The 17,721-nt window shown below is 35.1% G+C and overlaps 1 protein-coding gene across 1 annotated transcript in view; it reads right to left on the reverse strand.

The window, feature by feature from the left end:
- Window positions 1-15,922: 15,922 nt before the first annotated feature.
- Ect3 (Ectoderm-expressed 3) overlaps window positions 15,923-17,721 on the reverse strand; it is a 251,245-nt gene continuing 249,446 nt past the window's right edge. Inside the window, exons 9-10 of the mRNA XM_043418779.1 lie at window positions 16,521-16,928; window positions 15,923-16,437 (exon numbers count right to left, since the gene is read on the reverse strand). Coding sequence (XP_043274714.1) covers window positions 16,042-16,437; window positions 16,521-16,928 — 804 coding nt within the window. The 3' untranslated portion in view covers window positions 15,923-16,041. The remainder of the gene's footprint in view (window positions 16,438-16,520; window positions 16,929-17,721) is intronic.

The raw sequence follows: 17,721 nt of genomic DNA on the forward strand, positions 1-17,721 counted from the left end.
TGTAGACTTACAGACATGAATTTTTCAACCCACAATGCCAATCGCAAACATGGTCTGGAAATATTCAATATACATGTCGCTTCATCACGTTGTCGAACTTTAGAGGTGTTCATTGCATTTCGAAGATACAAATTTTGATAACATGAAAATTAAGCACCCAATGACTTATTGAAATAAATTTCCAAATTTATCATGTAACAACTCAAGTGAATATATCTATACATTATTACATGGCTCAAAGATTTTTCAAAACTTGGGTGTATGAACAAGCAATTATGAAGGCTTTTTGTTATAAATATTTCAAATTATCTTGTTGAAATTAATATAAAAAAATAGAAATATGAATATCTCTCGTATTGTCTGGAGAACAAATAGAAATTGGTATGACAATACACTGTAAGCTAAGGAGGTGGAAAAAAGGGACCGGTGAATACAGCCAAACTAAATGAAAGAAATTATGACAACAACACATTGAATTACTTGACCAAAGTTTTTTAAAATTTATTTGAATTCGTTTACACACAACCATCCACCTCTTTCTTTAATGTAATTACATAACATAGAATTTCTGTTTGGAAAGAACGTTTTAGAGGTTATAATGAACGAACGTTTTTTTTCTCATTGTTATTATTATTATTATTCAACACTAATTAGTCACGTCATTAATAATATCGATTCCTTCCACTTTTCAATAACCACTTTTATTTTTCTACACTCTGCACGCAACAGCACCAACGAATTCAGACGTACATAGAAGGCCAGTTCTTATGGGCGGCCTGAAGACAAGTATTCTGCGGCCGAATCGGCCGCGTGGTGGCGCGACGAGCGAACAGCTGTCATGGCGCTGGGGTGGAGGGGGGCATCTATCTCTTTCTCAGATGTTGCAAAGCGAAGACGCTTGTGCTGAGCGGCTTGCGTCACTTGCGTAGAGCGATCGAATCCTACTCGTATGGATTTTTTTTTTTCATCATTTCACAATCGGTTGAATCTCAAGTACACCAATGTCCATAGATATCAAACTATGAGTTTTGTATCAAAAATCATGAATACAAAAAAGTTTTATTTCTGCATTAAAAACAATTTGAAATTTTTCAATCTTTCTTATGCATTAATTCATTCTCTGATTATGTTCATGTCAAACACGAGGTTGGATTAAAATAGTCTGAGAAAACGAACTTTTATATTTTAATATTGAGAGTTTTCGGAAGAAATGAAACTATTTGTATTCAAACTTTTTGTTATAATTCTTAGTTCGTTGATAATATAAATTGATGTGCCCAGAGTTCGATTGAAATCGATGAAAAAACAAAATTCGGATAAAAAATATAGAGACTGTGCCTATCACAATTTATTACTTCTTTCAAACTTAAATCTTATTGTAATAGTTTTATATATTAATTCATGTTGAAATAATTGGAAGTTGTCATTAACGAATAAATTAAAAATCATGCAAGTATATAAGCAATAGTGACCCCACTCTTAGTTAATTTTAGTTCACGTGTATTTTCACAAAAAAATCAATTCAATAGATGAAAAGTTAATTTCAGCAAGTGTGTAAAAAAAGAAAGACATGCGTGAGCTGAAATTATCCAATGGAAACCACGGGGAGGTGGTGGGTTTTTCCATCAGGAGGGGAAGGATTTATAGGAAAAGGAGGGTGAAATGAGATTCAGTGGGAAATTAAGGGGTTATCCAACTGATCACGCGAAAAAAGACACACGCTTCCTTAAAATTGAAAAAGAAATAGAATTTTTCCTTTCGTTCGAAATAAATTTTCAGATTTTTTAAACATGTTATGTCACAGTAGGATTACCCCTTCATGCAGGATTCTGATGTTGCCTATCGAAAAAGTTAAGAGATCACAGAAAAAAAATAATAATGAACGAAGAAAGTTTTGAAAAGAAAAAACAAAAATAAAACTTCAATTTGAACATTCGCTCAAATACCTTTTTCAAATTGAACTTTGAGTCAAAATTTCAACAAATTCTATGACTAAATAAAACTCTTTCAAAAACTAAAACAAAACTATAAATGAAACTTACTGGAAAATTCTAAAAAACGAATTTCACCAATGAATTAACGAAAGATTTTAAAGCACTTAATGATGACTAGAATATATTCCTTTTATATGAATGTGCATACGTAATATAGAGATTAGGACCCTCTGGCTCGTCACTTCCAAAGTATTTAAAATGACTCCAAACCCTCTCTTCCATATGCACAAACACATAAACTAATATGTGGAGAGATCAATCTTTTCATTTGTAAAATTAAAAGAAAAACTGTTTAAGTTTATCCATTCGAAAGTAACAGAAAGCTGAAAAATTATGGAAATAAACATGCAACTTTGGAAACAGCTTTAGTAGAAAAATTGAAAAAGACAAACAAGAAGTTGATCGACTCTACACAGATACACCACTCATTGATGAGAGACTTTGCGTAATTTTTTCGATGGTTTCTCGTTGATTTTTGTTCGTTTACGATTTGTTGCATCTCGTATGTCTCGAGATTTCCACTTTAAATGATTGAAAAGATGCATGCGAACGAAAAGTTTCAGTATATATTCGCGATGAGACGTGCATTCACCGTCGACTGGCCAAAAATCGACATGATGCTGAACCACAGCATTGCTGATACAGTTCACGAGAACTTCCGAAATACCTTTCCAGTGCAAAACTTTCGAAAACTTGATTACAAATACTCTATATGACGTTATAATTACTTTAAGAAATTCATCGGTCGGGACTCGCAACGAACCGAGTTCGTAGCTTTCACGATTTTTGAAAGCTCTCCAAAAGATCAAAAGATCATTGGTCTGCTCAAAATTTTGTTCTGCTCGCGTTAAACTCAACTCACAAGATTTACAATCAAACTGGGTAAGGCATTTGTAAGCTAAATAACCAGCTACGTACTTCATTGAACACTCTTCAAGAACTCCAAATGAGATTTGTTTGTCATCTACTTTAATAGTTTCAAGTTCCTCGTGATCTGTTGGTTTGCTGACCTCGTCGAAGTCTGACCAGTCATCGAACGAAATATCAATTTCACTATCAACGTCGATTTGCGTTTTATCAACTCTGGGAATCGGACTCGTCGCTTTCAATTCAACAGCTAAGAGCGCGGTTGCATCGTCGTCCGGTTCACAATTTGCCCCTGCTGGTGGTCTCATGAGGTGAGCCACCATATTATACTGCAAATATCGACGAAAAGATGATGATGGTGGATTATCGCAATGTTTCCCGTGACTCCTAACTACCCCGAACAAATTCTCAATAGGGTCTTGATTCAAACGCGACGTGATCAAATAAAGAGTCCCTTCGGATTTTACGTCCTCCCAGAGTTGTAAAACGCCGCTGATAGTCAACTGAAAGCCTTCAAAACACGGCGGATTTTTTTGATTACCGGAAATAGTCCACTTTTCAATCCATGGAAGACAATTCTTAAGGAATTCTTCCACTTGCGGCTGTTTTTCGGATAATGCGCGGCGCAGTGGATTCGGATCACACGAGGAACGACTATTCAAACAATCAAACACGTCATTTACTTTTTTAATAAAATTCGCGGTTGCAGAGCAAGCGGGATGCTTCAATTCCCCAGTCATTTTACCCGTATTTATCGCGGCAGAAACGGAGTGGCTGAAGACCTGTGTTGCGAGACTGACCTTCATTTTTTGGAAATTGTTTGGATTTATATGCTGGTCAGTAAGTTTCGGAGCCGCCCTACATGCATGAGTGCTCTCGACATTTCGGAGCTCGCGAAGCACATCCCAGGAGATCATTTGGCCGTCATCTAAAAAGTTGTGTTTCATCAGATTGTTTCGAGTGCATTTCATTAAATGAGGAGGATCGAAACCAAAATAAATTTTTTGGCCGTTTCGTTCGATAAACGGTGTATCTTTTGTAATCCCCAGTGAACTTATGGCTGAACGATTGGCGGATCCCATGTCGCAAACCATATAGCGAACTTTTAGGCCAATTGAATCTAATGAATCTAATACTTTCTGCAAAAGTTTCGTCAGGTCAGTGTGTCGTACATTCCCATGTGAGAGGACATACGCAATTGGTTGCTTCCAAGCATGCTTAAGACCGACCAACATAAATACTAGTGCATAATTCGCGCACTTGTCTGTTCGACCGAGTTCGCCGAAGTCTTGAAAACCTTCGACCAAATCGGCTTTCGGGTTATATTCGAGAAGACGCTTAATTGTCATTTCATCCCACATGAGAACGCACTGTCGTTCGTTTTCGTCCATCGTCTCAACTTTCGTCGCAAGTTTTGAAATAATACTTGACTCTATTCCCGGGGCTAAGTTCAAATCATTCACCCACGACCGAATCAATGAAACGCAAGGTAAAGCCATATCAAGAGACTCGGTAGAGTCTCGGGACAAGTACATTGACAGCCCTGTCGTCCGCTGGCCCGAGGCTCTCGCCGAGACTATACTTTCTCTGAATAAAACGATTCGCGGTGGTGGGGGTAAAATTGGCATGTGATTTTCTTTAATTGCGAAGCCTATGAGTTATGTACGACTTTGAAAATTGAACTTTCAGCTAATTAAGAAATTCTCTTTCGATTGCGCCCAAAATCAATACGATCGGTGGCGTAATTGCTGAGAAAAAACTTTGCACGGGCTCAAGATTATGCAAAAGTTACTAACACATCTATGGATTTACTGTGTCTGTACAGAACACCATCAAAGGCCTCTTGATGCCAGCTATAACCCATTTCTATGGAAGCTTGGGTCCCGGGATCACGGCTACAGAAATAATGAGTTGTGATTGGTCAGGACACTTGCTGTACCGTTCCAGCGGAATACAGTTTATGAATATATATACAAGACCATCAGTCAGCCGTCAGTTATTGATGTTATAACAAACGGATTTTCGACATTACGAAGTGCGGGGTGACAAAAAAATATTTTTCATCTAATAAAGTGTTAAATATGTATTTATTTTATTAAAAATAGTGGTATGTGGTGTCATACAGTATTACGAAAACCAGACATATAGTGACTTTGACGTGATATATAATACATCCATCTGTCAGTTTTTGATGGCATGAGCAAATTAATAGCAACAGCGATCTGAATGATAAAATTTCGGAGAAATAGTGCGAGCTGTATGAATTCGATTCAAAATTCTTATATGACTATAAAAAAAAAATGTTATGTAAGTTTTGTGAAAACCATGTGGGTTAGTTTACGCTCATCGCAATCGGTTCGCGAGTGTTTGTTATATAGAACATATATTAGTATTGGGAAATTTCTCCTTGTACAAATTCTTTGATATTTTACGTTTATTTATGACATAATTTTGTTGCAATCCTGGTTCTGGTTCTTCAAAAATTTTCAACGGGAGTTATGTGAGAAAAATAAACTTTCGCTCATTATATAACCTCTCAAACGTTCTTTCCAAACAGAAATTTTATGTTGTGTAATTACATTATAGAAAAAATATGCGTGATTGTATGTAAATGAAAGCAAATAAATGTTGAAAAACTTCGGTCAAGTAAAAGTGTCTAATTCAATGTATTATTGTCATATTTTCTTTCATTTCGTTTGGCCGTGTTCACCGGGCCCTTTTTCCCACCTCCTTAGCTTACAGTGTATCCATACCAATTTCTATTCATTCTCTAGACAATTCGAGTGACATTCGTATTTCTATTTCCTCATATTGATGTCAATAAATTGGAAAATTCATATCAAAAAATAAGTCATTGGTTGCTTATTTTTCGTGATATCAAAATTTGTATCTTCCAAATGCAATGAACACATCTTAAGTTTGACAACATGATGAAGCGACACGTATATTGAGTATTTCCAGACCATGTTTACGATTGACATTATGGATTAAAAAATTCATGTGTGTGAGTCTACGCCTGATCATTTCTGGATGTGATCAAATATTTTGTCTGTGTATAACCATGGAGACATACTAAATTACACTATTTGATTTACTTCAACATGCAGCGTATCTGTCTGTCACTTTTTACACTATTTGATTTACTTCAACATGCAGCGTATCTGTCACTTTATTTATTGAATATCCCATAATAAGTTTCAAAAATGTGGTTCGGGTAATTTTAAAGTTTTTTGCCCCATAGCACCAAAGTTTGTATTACTGGTACGCAGCGAATACCTATGAACTTTGATATTCCTGCGAAGCGGTAGGTGTGCCAATCTTTTCACTTTTTGGTTCCAACTGTAATATATGAATGAGATACATGAAACAATTATGCGTTCTGTTCACTTTCAAGTGCGCTGTCTTTTTTCCTTTTAGTTTTGGCATAATAAATTTTATGAATCGGTGGTAATTTTTTCTGTCTGTACCAAAATTTAGATGAATAAATCGCAGCGAATACTTGCAAATTTGGAAAATTCTGTGTATTGACATGCATGCCAGGTATTGGTACTTCCTTTTTTTGATTATGGAATATGGATATCTACAAATAATAAAAATTATACATGAATTATAGGATTTGGAAATGGATTATAAATAATAATCAATAATAAAAAATAATGATGAATGATACAAAAAGTCAGCGATGGCCTGTTTATGAATGGCATAAGAAGTTATGTTTTCAAAATGCAATGCTCATATTAAAAAGTAAGCAATTCTGTTGGTCTTGACGCACTTCATACTTTTTCTTTTGTCCGGTTGAACCTTGGTGGCTACATGCAGAGTTTGAAAATTTTGTGCATCGACGTGGGTGCGTCAACTTTCTATCTCTGGGAATGATAATACGAATGGAAAAGATTGCTTCAAAAAGTCCTTGGAAGCACGTTTTTTAATGAAATAAAAATAACTAGCATTAGAATTCATTAAACATATGTGAAAATTGCGAATTCTGGTGGACTTGGTGAACATTATATATATTTTTTTCTTTCTCCTTCTGTCAAATTTTAAGGAAAATCAATCGAAAAATTCGTTTCATTGAAAAATCTTCATGTTTTCTTTATTCACAATGATTTCATCAAAACAGATGAAAACAAAATTTATAAATGAAGGGGGAAAATTCCACAATGATACAAAATATTGAAAAACCTTACGGAATATGATTTTAATCCCAAAAAATTATAGACACGTTCGAAATGGTTGAAAAATTGAGGATATCACTTCAAACATTCGAAGAATATCAAACTGTTATAAATTGTACAAAACTTAAAGAAAATCATTGGAGAAAGGAGAATTATTTTTAAATATCACAATAGAAACATTGGAGAACTTGAGAAAATCTTATTTAAGAATATTTTTTGTGGTTTAGAACTACCACAGAAAAAAGATTTGATATCAAGCCGTAAAAATCCTTTCTCGGAGAAAAAAAATTTGGACAATTACATTGATGATCGCTCGTTTTCGCATTATACCAAAAAAAATGTAAACAAAACTTCTTAAATCACACAACAAAAATGATTTCGAACCGTAAGAAAATATCAAATATATTACAATCCTACAGCATTAGTGTATAATGTTCTTCACTAGTATACTGATTGTGCGGTATCAGTCTTTTTTCAACGAATCAGATGTTACAAGCCAAAATCATATCTCGGCCTCCAACCCGCTTTCCACCGTGCTTTTGGGTTCCTAATTGACAAAACATATTAGAGTACAAGGAAAAAAATCGCTGAAGTCCAACAACAGACCTGTGACGAAATATTTCCAGTACAATTTTGACGAAAAATAGGTCTTTTTTCGTGAAAACCAACGTTATAAGCCGAAAATTATATCTCGGCCTCCAACCCGCTTTCCACCATGCTCTTTGGTTCTTAATTGACAAAACATATTAGAATACAAGGAAAAAAATCGCCAAAGTCCAAGGACAGACTTGTGACGAAATATTTCTAGCACAATTTTGACGAAAAATAGGTCGTTTTTCGTGGAAACCAACGTTATAAGCAGTAAATCGTAAATAATTCATAGCAATTTAAATTAAAATTATATATTCATCAAAACATAAATAAGGAACTTTCGCGAAAAAAGACGTGATATCAAACCATAAACTTCCCCTAGGGAAAAAAAGGTTGGGACAAGTACATTGATGGTCTCTTGTTTCTGGATGGCATAGAAAAAAGATTTAAAACCAGGAAAAAAATTCTATAAAAATAATAAACGAAAAATTGAAAAGTTCAAAAAAATTCAACAATAAAAAACAATCGAAAAAAATTCTGTAAAGAAAAATAAAAATTTTCAAAAAAATTCATAAATATTGAACAAATTGAAAAATGTACTATCCAAGTTACATGCAGTATAAAAATGTATGATATCAATTGGAGGCCAAGTTTTTATTGATAATTTGGAATATTTATCCAACAAATTGGAAACTTTAATGAAATTCATAATAATTATTTTCCCGAAAAAAGTTAATGAAAAAAAAGTCATAACGGAAGTTACGTGCAGTACTAAAATGTATTATATCAATTCGAGGTCAAGTATTTATCAGTTATTCGAAATATAATCTCCGGCGACAAATGAGCGTTGAGAATCCTTGTCGGGCTCACAACGTTTTATCAAAATTACTAAAAAATTAATGGAAACAAAATCATTAAAAATTCACATGAAAGTCATTGTTTACTTGAACAAGGTACACACTTTACAGAATCGATTCCCCTCCGACTTTCAGGATCCCCTGGTATTATGCTCAACATTCAACTTCGATTGGATCGGTACAAATTATGTTCAAATACGTCTTAAACGTACTTGTCCGGCCCATCACTTTTTATTCAAATTGCTCATTCGAAAACAAATCAGGGCTGTTCTATAATGACAAATATAATAAAATGGATAGAAATAAAAATAATATCTCCAAGTAATTTGAACTTGATTGTTCGCAAGTTCGTATAGCAATATACACTTCTCATTTTCTTCAGTGAACACATACCATTCGGTAAGAACCAATGAAAATGAGAAATAATCAGGCCCATTACTAGAAATTTTCGAATCTACTCAGCCATGCAATGTTTTTTTTTCTATAGTCACGTACACATTTTGATAAATATCACTAGTCGAGTACGACACGTGGATTCCTGGAATTTGGAGAAAAATGATTTTGTTGTGAATTATGACTCCATTTTATATAAATAGATTAATCAACTTCATCTTTCATTTTCGTTTCATTTTGACAAGAGCGATTCGAAGGAAAATTATTTTCTCGGGAATTACTGTTTCTTAATATTAACACATGCATTAACTTCGTTTTTGATTTGTTTTCGAATGAGCAATTTGAATAAAAAGTGATGGGCCGGACAAGTACGTTTAAGACGTATTTGAACATAATTTGTACCGATCCAATCGAAGTTGAATGTTGAGCATAATACCAGGGGATCCTGAAAGTCGAAGGGGAATCGATTCTGTAAAGTGTGTACCTTGTTCAAGTAAACAATGACTTTCATGTGAATTTTTAATGATTTTGTTTCCATTAATTTTTTAGTAATTTTGATAAAACGTTGTGAGCCCGACAAGGATTCTCAACGCTCATTTGTCGCCGGAGATTATATTTCGAATAACTGATAAATACTTGACCTCGAATTGATATAATACATTTTAGTACTGCACGTAACTTCCGTTATGACTTATTTTTCATTAACTTTTTTCGGGAAAATAATTATTATGAATTTCATTAAAGTTTCCAATTTGTTGGATAAATATTCCAAATTATCAATAAAAACTTGGCCTCCAATTGATATCATACATTTTTATACTGCATGTAACTTGGATAGTACATTTTTCAATTTGTTCAATATTTATGAATTTTTTTGAAAATTTTTATTTTTCTTTACAGAATTTTTTTCGATTGTTTTTTATTGTTGAATTTTTTTGAACTTTTCAATTTTTCGTTTATTATTTTTATAGAATTTTTTTCCTGGTTTTAAATCTTTTTTCTATGCCATCCAGAAACAAGAGACCATCAATGTACTTGTCCCAACCTTTTTTTCCCTAGTGCTTGTTATCTCGCAAATGATTGTAGGCACGTGGTGATTTATAATACAATGACAAAGCAAATTGCTTCTCGTCACTGGTCCACTGTCGTTTTTTTATGTGATTAATTTGCATTTTCAAAAAAGAGAGTTGATCGTCGTTCAAATTGTACGCGGCTTTAGCGAATTCTAAGGCGCTTGCATTTCTTTTAAATTGTGCTTCTAATCTTTTAATCTTTTGATTTTTTTTCTTTATTTCTACGCGTAAAGAACCCACCAATCGTTTGAGCCTCATTTCATTGGGGGTAGCTTGTCTAATTTTCTTTCGTCGAGACACAACTGAAAGACCTCGGTTCTCCGAAATGCCGGAGCTACTCGCGGCTGTCGTGTTTACGGATGCTGTTACCGCGGGTGTTGTCATTGCGGGTGCTGTTATCGCGGGTGCTACTATCGCGGATGTTGTTACGGCGGGTGTTGTTGTCGCGGGGGTTATTATTGCGGGTGTTAACGCGATCGCGAGACATGCGAGCGCGGTGGTCGAAACTGATGAATCTGTTGTAGAAGCATCAATGGGTAGTGCATCGGGACGTAAAAACCGTTTACCTGTTTTATCCCTGACGAAATCTTCTTCTAAAAAATGTTGGCAACATATCCTTAAATTTTCCATTTGAGCGGGTGTTTTCTTTTCCAAAGCGAGATTTCTGGATCGAGTGACCCATATCATGCGACTGTTGAGTGTATGGGAAAAAGGTTTTAAGTGCAGGTCGTGAGGGACAAGATTGAAAATAATCACACGTATGCAAAACAGTAGAAGCAAAAAGTGAGAGAAAGTCAATACAAAAGAAATTATTAGTATCATAAAATGAAAATGTCCAAAAATCAAAAACATTGTGTGCATGTTAAACACTCAACAGTAAGCCAGTCAATGAACATAATTGGTTACGTAAAAAATTTCTGAAGCATGAATAAATATTAGTTTAACGTGTCGCCAGCCGCTCACTTTTCACGTAAAACAAGTATTTTTTTTCTTAATAAATCGTCAGATCAGAATAAAAAATAACCATGTAAAAATGTTAGTCATGCACAAACATTGGCAACGAAAAGTTCACTCAAAATTCCTTATATTTAATGAAAAAAGAAAACCATTTTCATGCCTAAACATTCGAGTTGTGGGATGTAAAAAATACTTGAGTAAAAAGAAACTTGTTGGTAAAGAAGCGAGGAACATTGTGATTTCGACCCTACCTGGCTAAAAAAGAGAAAAGAGAGGCAAAGGCAAAGAAGGCGATTAATTGTTGTGCTAGGTTTAAAAAAGATGATTCGAAAACTAGAAAAAAATAATCAAACTGAGTCATTCTTCTTCTTAATCCATTAACGCCCAAGCGTCCCGATTTTTTACCAAACTTTCAACGCGATTAGTTTTTATGTTATCGGCGTTGAAAAAATTTTGTTTTCAGATATATCGACGTAGAATTTCATGTTCTTTCAGAATATTGGCTTAAAATTCCGATTAAACATAAAGAAAAAAAAATATAGCTGATTCAAACGTGAAAAACGTGAACAATTCTGAAAAAAAACTTTTTTTGTATTTTTTGTAGCAATATTACCGTAAAGAATTCATACTGTATTCATGATCAGAGATGATCGCGATAGTTACAGTTTAACAGGAAATTTTTATGTAATTATTGAATCACTCCTTTATACAATATGACGGCAAGAACGTAAATATTCTACAAAAATAAGCTAATTTTTTTCTCGGAAATTATTAAGTTTAGCACAAATTATCTGCGAACAAGAATATCTTAGAATTGGTCAAAGAATATTATAAAATTTTTTAAGAAAAAAAAAATAATTAGCAATTACAATTTTTTTGATATTTTGGAAAACCAAAAATCACCTCAAAAAATTGAAAAAGAAATTGAGGATATTCTTTGACCAATTCTAAGATATTCTTGTTCGCAGATAATTTGTGCTAAACTCAATAATTTCCGAGAAAAAAATTAGCTTATTTTTGTAGAATATTTACGTTCTTGCCGTCATATTGTAAATGACGTCTCTGATCATGAATACAGTATGAATTCTTTGCGGTAATATTGCTACAAAAAATAGAAAAAAAGTTTTTTTTTCCGAATTGTTTACGTTTTTCACGTTTAAATCAGCCATATTTTTTTTTCTTCATGTTAAATCGGAATTTTGAGCCAATATTCTGAAAGAACATGAAATTCTACGTCGATATATCTGAAAACAAAATTTTTTCAACGCCGATAACATAAAAACTAATCGCGTTGAAAGTTTGGTAAAAAATCGGGACGCTTGAGCGTTAATGGGTTAACGAATTAGGGAAAAAAAAATACATTTGAGTCGGGGATTCGAACCCTCGACCACTGCCACGCCAGCCACTGACGTTACTCCTGCGGCTATACTAACCTTCTGAGATTTATGCATGTGAATTGCTATTTAAGTTTTGAGAAGGCTTAATATTTAGAGCTTATTAATCGACAATTTTTCCTTCATTAGAATAATTTTCCTGTCAAAAACACAAAATGAGATAATTATTAGTTTTCGAGGTTGATTTAAACCATCGACACTAATTATTATCAAACAACATTGTTTATTTCTATTAATAACCAACAATTGTAGAATGCCTAAACACGTTATTATGAATTATTGTAGGAAGTGGATTACGATGATATTATTTTGAGGCTTCTTCAAACGATTTTGAACAAATCCTACTTTATTTTCCATCCGATAATCAATCGTTCATACAATGTTTCATAATATACGGTAAAAATAAAAGAAGACTTACGGATGATCATGTTTAGGAAAACGATGAAATGTTAAATCCTGATTCTTTCGCTTCGAATTTGTACATCCTTCATAGGCACATAAACTATTAGCTGGCATTTCGATGATTAATTTCAATACAAAAAAGTTAAATGGCCCGATGACCTCGTATAAAGTAAACTGTCACTCGAATCTATTGTTACTCGTGGCAAGAGAATGAAAGGGCTTGAGGAAACGGGCGCTAGAGGAACAAAGAGAAAGAGCTAGCGAACCAAGAAGGTGTGAGAGAGAGCGAACGTGTCCCCGGCTAGCGCGGGAGCGCTCGAGCGACCGCATGTGTCCCCAGTGCCATAGCAGCTATAAGAGCAAAAAGGATGCCATGATGTCCCCAGCGTATAAGCCTACGGGAGGAAGTGAGAGCGAGAGTGAAACGCGCCACTAGCGCCGGCGCATTTCAGAACTAACGCTGGGGACATGTCCCCACTAAAGTCGGCACATAAGATTCTTATGGACTACTCTTCTATGTACGTCTGAATTCGTTGACAGCACTCCGGCGGTCATAACCTCAAACGTCAACATGACGCGAAATCTCGCAAATTTGCTATCTATGTATATATTACGATATCGAAGTAGAACAGATAATTCTTAATTTTCACGACACACATTATTCACGTTTTCACTTCTCAATATTTTACTCACTCTCAGTACACTGTATGAGATCAATTAATCCACTTTTGAGGTTTTATTTATTATAGATATTATTGTCGTGAATTGGGCTCGAAACTTATTGAAACTTCTTTTATGAAAAAAATAAAATTGATTATATCCACTGCTATTTCCAATAATGTTTTATTTATTTAAACGAAATTTGCAAATCTTGCACCGTTGATCCACGGGGCTACGATCGCAATCACTTTATAATAACATAACAGACGATAACAGACGGTATACAAGAAAACATTGAGGACTATCAGAAACTTTCTCATCGGCGATTGGTCGAGACGGATAGATTCTCACCGGTGATTGGTTATGATGGGCATCAAGAAGCCCTTGTATGTATCGGTCTGAACCCATATACGGATACATCAGCTGCGTAAATGTGTTGGTACTTTTTGCATAATCTTGAGCCCGTGCAAAGTTTTTTCTCAGCAAATACGCCACCGAGAATGCTGATTTTGGGCTCGTGCGACAGAGAACTTCTTAATTAGCTTAAAGTTCAATTTTCAAAGCCGTACATAACTCATGAGCTTCGCTATTAAAGAAAATCACATGCCAATTTTACCCCCACCACCGCGAATCGTTTTATTCAGAGAAAGTATAGTCTCGGCGAGAGCCTCGGGCCAGCAGACGACAGGGCTGTCAATGTACTTGTCCCGAGACTCTACCGAGTCTCTTGATATTATATATTATAAATATATTTATGTAAATCGTGATTTACGATTTATATAGATCGTTTGTTTATAGTTTAATGTCGAATGTCTGGTAGCGCAGTGGATAGCGCACCGATCCGACGATCGTAGGGTCCCGCGTTCGATCCTCACTCGAAACATCTTTTTTTTTCAAATCGTTTGAATTATTTTTTTTTATATTATTGGAAATACAACCGCTCGGTATGCTGTTCTATCGACACTCATATATAAATCGTGATTATAGTTTTAATAGAACAGCATGCCGAGTTGTTGTATTTCCAGCAATACGAAAAAAAGAATACAAATAAATAACAGCAATATCGATAATATTAAAGAAAAATAAATTGCAATGAAGATTTATCATTATATTTATAATCATTAAAAAAAAAAATAAATTTTCTAAGCAGGGTTTTCCCCGCGCTTCTTATTTTCTATTCGGCCGATTTCGGCTTCGCTCGGTTTCTTGGAGATTGCATGATACACGTACACACAATGTCGTTGTGTATGTACGCTCATCGCGTCGCCTGGGTCGCTTGGTAGGGGACACATTTCTCCTCATATAGCCGCAGCTGACTCGGCTCCCGTCGGCTTCCCTCGGTATCCCGAACACCAATGTACGCACGTTGTGTGAGATCGCGCGAGGCGCTTGGGAAGGGGAACCTTTTACTCGCAATCTGACAGCACTGGCGCCGAGGCTCTAGAGAGCGCGTTCGCTCGCGCGTTGTTTTCGTTCCGTCTCTCTTGCTCGCGTGGTCGCGCGTCGTTTATACGGCAGTACCTTTTGTCTTTTATGCTGAATATTTTTCGATCATTACTTTTACTTGAGTCTTCACTTTTCTGTATCTATTACGTGTGACGCTTGTATTATTTCCTGATACCTTTTTGATATTACGTCATAAATTTCGCTACTTTCTCATATTATCTCGATGTTAATTTTTTCATACTATCTTATTCTCTAACCTCCTCACGATTGAGCAGGTGTCACTTACCTTTTGCCTTGAATTGGCTAAGACACCGTTTGTTCTGACGTTGGTTACCTTTTGCCTACTACCTAGGGCACCCGCTTGTCGGGTTGTTGGTTATCTTTTACCTGCAATGTCAGAGCATTAGTCGTCGATTACCTACGGCACCTGTGAGATCACGAGGCGGATCGCTAACCGTTATATTACCCTCCGAATTCGAGCACGCCGCGCGGGGATTTCTTCGTCACTGTGCGAGACGTAAAAGTTATGCGATCTGACATATCATCGAATTAATTTCCTTTCAACCTTTATTTTATATCGCATCCAATATCGTACTAATTATCTTTTTCCTGTACTCTGGTTTATTCGCCGAATTTTGAATAAATTGTGAAACGTTCTCTGAAATTTTGCTTTGCGTTGGCTTTAATTTGTTTGCGTTGCAAAGTGCTACTTCTCCCCAAGGATCCCCCCCTCTACTTTTTGTATCTCAGCTAGAGTTGAGTAGTCGGATCGTCCTCGGTCAATCGTTCCTCTTGTACCCCTTTGGTCTACAATTTGCAATGTGTCACCATCACGGGAATAGAGGAAATGAAGTCGATTATTTCGGCGGTACTTTGTACCTGGCACCCAGCCTATTTCCGCAGCCGGTAAGTCGTACGAGCGGAGGCGGCTGAGCTGAGAAGGGACTTGATCGTACCCTTGCGGGCAAAATCTCGTTACAGTATATAGGATCTTTACAAAGTTAATGATTATGATCCGAACGAATTATCAACCCTTTTAATATGCAGACTCTACATAACTTTTGGTTGGGGCTGTCGCAGGGGATCGACCTTAATAACGTATTCGACTATTAATACTTTTAAGGTTTTTATTTATTCAATGGCTTTTTCATTGCTTCTATGTAGTTATATTATTTTTTTTTTTACAGCAGACTTACGGTACGTGCGTCCGTTCTCATATCCGAATAAAAATATTATCCAATATTGGCCGTATCCTGAAACTTCATTCTCTTTGTTGTTGGAATGAAATCTTGTTCCAATACAACAAGTTCATTACAACCGCTCTTTAAGTAAGCGGAAGGCACATAAAGGGTCATTTGGGGACCAGCGAGGGGCCAATATCTACCAAGATTATAACCGTTTACGTAAGCGATGCCTTTTCCCCAACCAGTAGTATCGAGATACGTATCCAAAGGTTTGCCACTAACATTAAAATTACCAGACAGAAATATTGGACTTGTTTTAGCAATGCCTGTATCTACTACAATACTATTATTCAAAAACGTCAGTGGTTCAATGTCTTTCAATTCGAACCCTGTAACATTCCATGAAAACAGCGGTGAGTCATCCAGCGTTACACGCAGCAAGCCCTGTCAAACAAGAAAAATTTTCGATTAAGTATTATGTCACCAGCCATAGTTTTAATGAGAAATACGAAGAAAATTTGAATAACCTTCCAATCTTCTGTAACATTGCCAAAATTTAAATGACCTTGATTCTCAACGAGAATCTGAAGCCGTTTTCCGGAAGGTTCCTTGAGGGATACTGTATATTTTTCATGAATACGGGATGTTGTTCCAACAAGTTGTGAATCTAAGTAAACTAGACCTCGATCCATTGTATAGGCATAGAGAACTGCAGGATTACGTTCGGTGTTTGGTAGAAAAGTTTCGTACAACACGAGATGGTGAGCGATTCCAAGTTCTTCAAATGTAGGTGTATTCCTGTAGTTTCCACTCACTGTGCTCAAAGTTTTTCTGGCAATTGAATCGAACAATTTTGCAATTGGTTGCAAAATAACCGGACCGTAATCTCCTTTTGATGCGACAATCGGCATGGAAACATTTGGTAACGGGAGATACTAAAAATAGAAAGAAAAAATGCATAGCGTTCGGAGAAAATGATGGGTTTAAGATACTTACTACTATATCTATACACTGTTAAAATTGTTTGTAAATTTTCAATAACTTTACTAAACAATGGTAGAGTAAAATTACATACTAGCGTATCGTAATACAATACTTTTATACATTTTTAGTAACATTACATGCTGCTCTAGTAATAATACTTATGGACTTGCAGTTTTATTATATTTTTGTATTTATCAAATGCTCATTGTAATTTTGCATTTCTGCATAGTTAGTTTCGTAGAAAAGCAAAGCAAAATTACTAGGGATGTTTGTAATTAAATTCTCCCTAACTGTTATTAAAATTACAAAAAAATCTTTGTAATTTGAATTACAAGAAATGCTTTTAAATTTACTAATCAATACCCTATAAACAGAACTTTTGTTTGCAGTTCCAAAATTTTTTGTGTTAATAAAATGCCAAATGTAGTTTAATAATTTTGTATTGTAGATTTGAATTCCAAACGTGGTTAATTTCCTACGGACATTTGCAGTTTCATTTCACTTTAATCATTAGTGAAATTACAAAACTGGAATCGCAACTTGAATTACATAAAATTGTTAGAATTTTGCGAAAATTAATTCGTTTTCTACAACTTTCATCACGAGAACATTTTTATGAACAGTATTTCTCATATTTTTTATTGTTGATGCAATACATTTTGTAATTTTACAACTCTGTAATTGTTGTTGTTCCGCTTATTTATGAAATATAGCAGGGTCTCAACTCATCATCGGGCAGCAGTT

This window comes from Venturia canescens, chromosome 5, assembly GCF_019457755.1.
Source record: "Venturia canescens isolate UGA chromosome 5, ASM1945775v1, whole genome shotgun sequence".
Classification (NCBI taxonomy): domain Eukaryota; kingdom Metazoa; phylum Arthropoda; class Insecta; order Hymenoptera; family Ichneumonidae; genus Venturia; species Venturia canescens.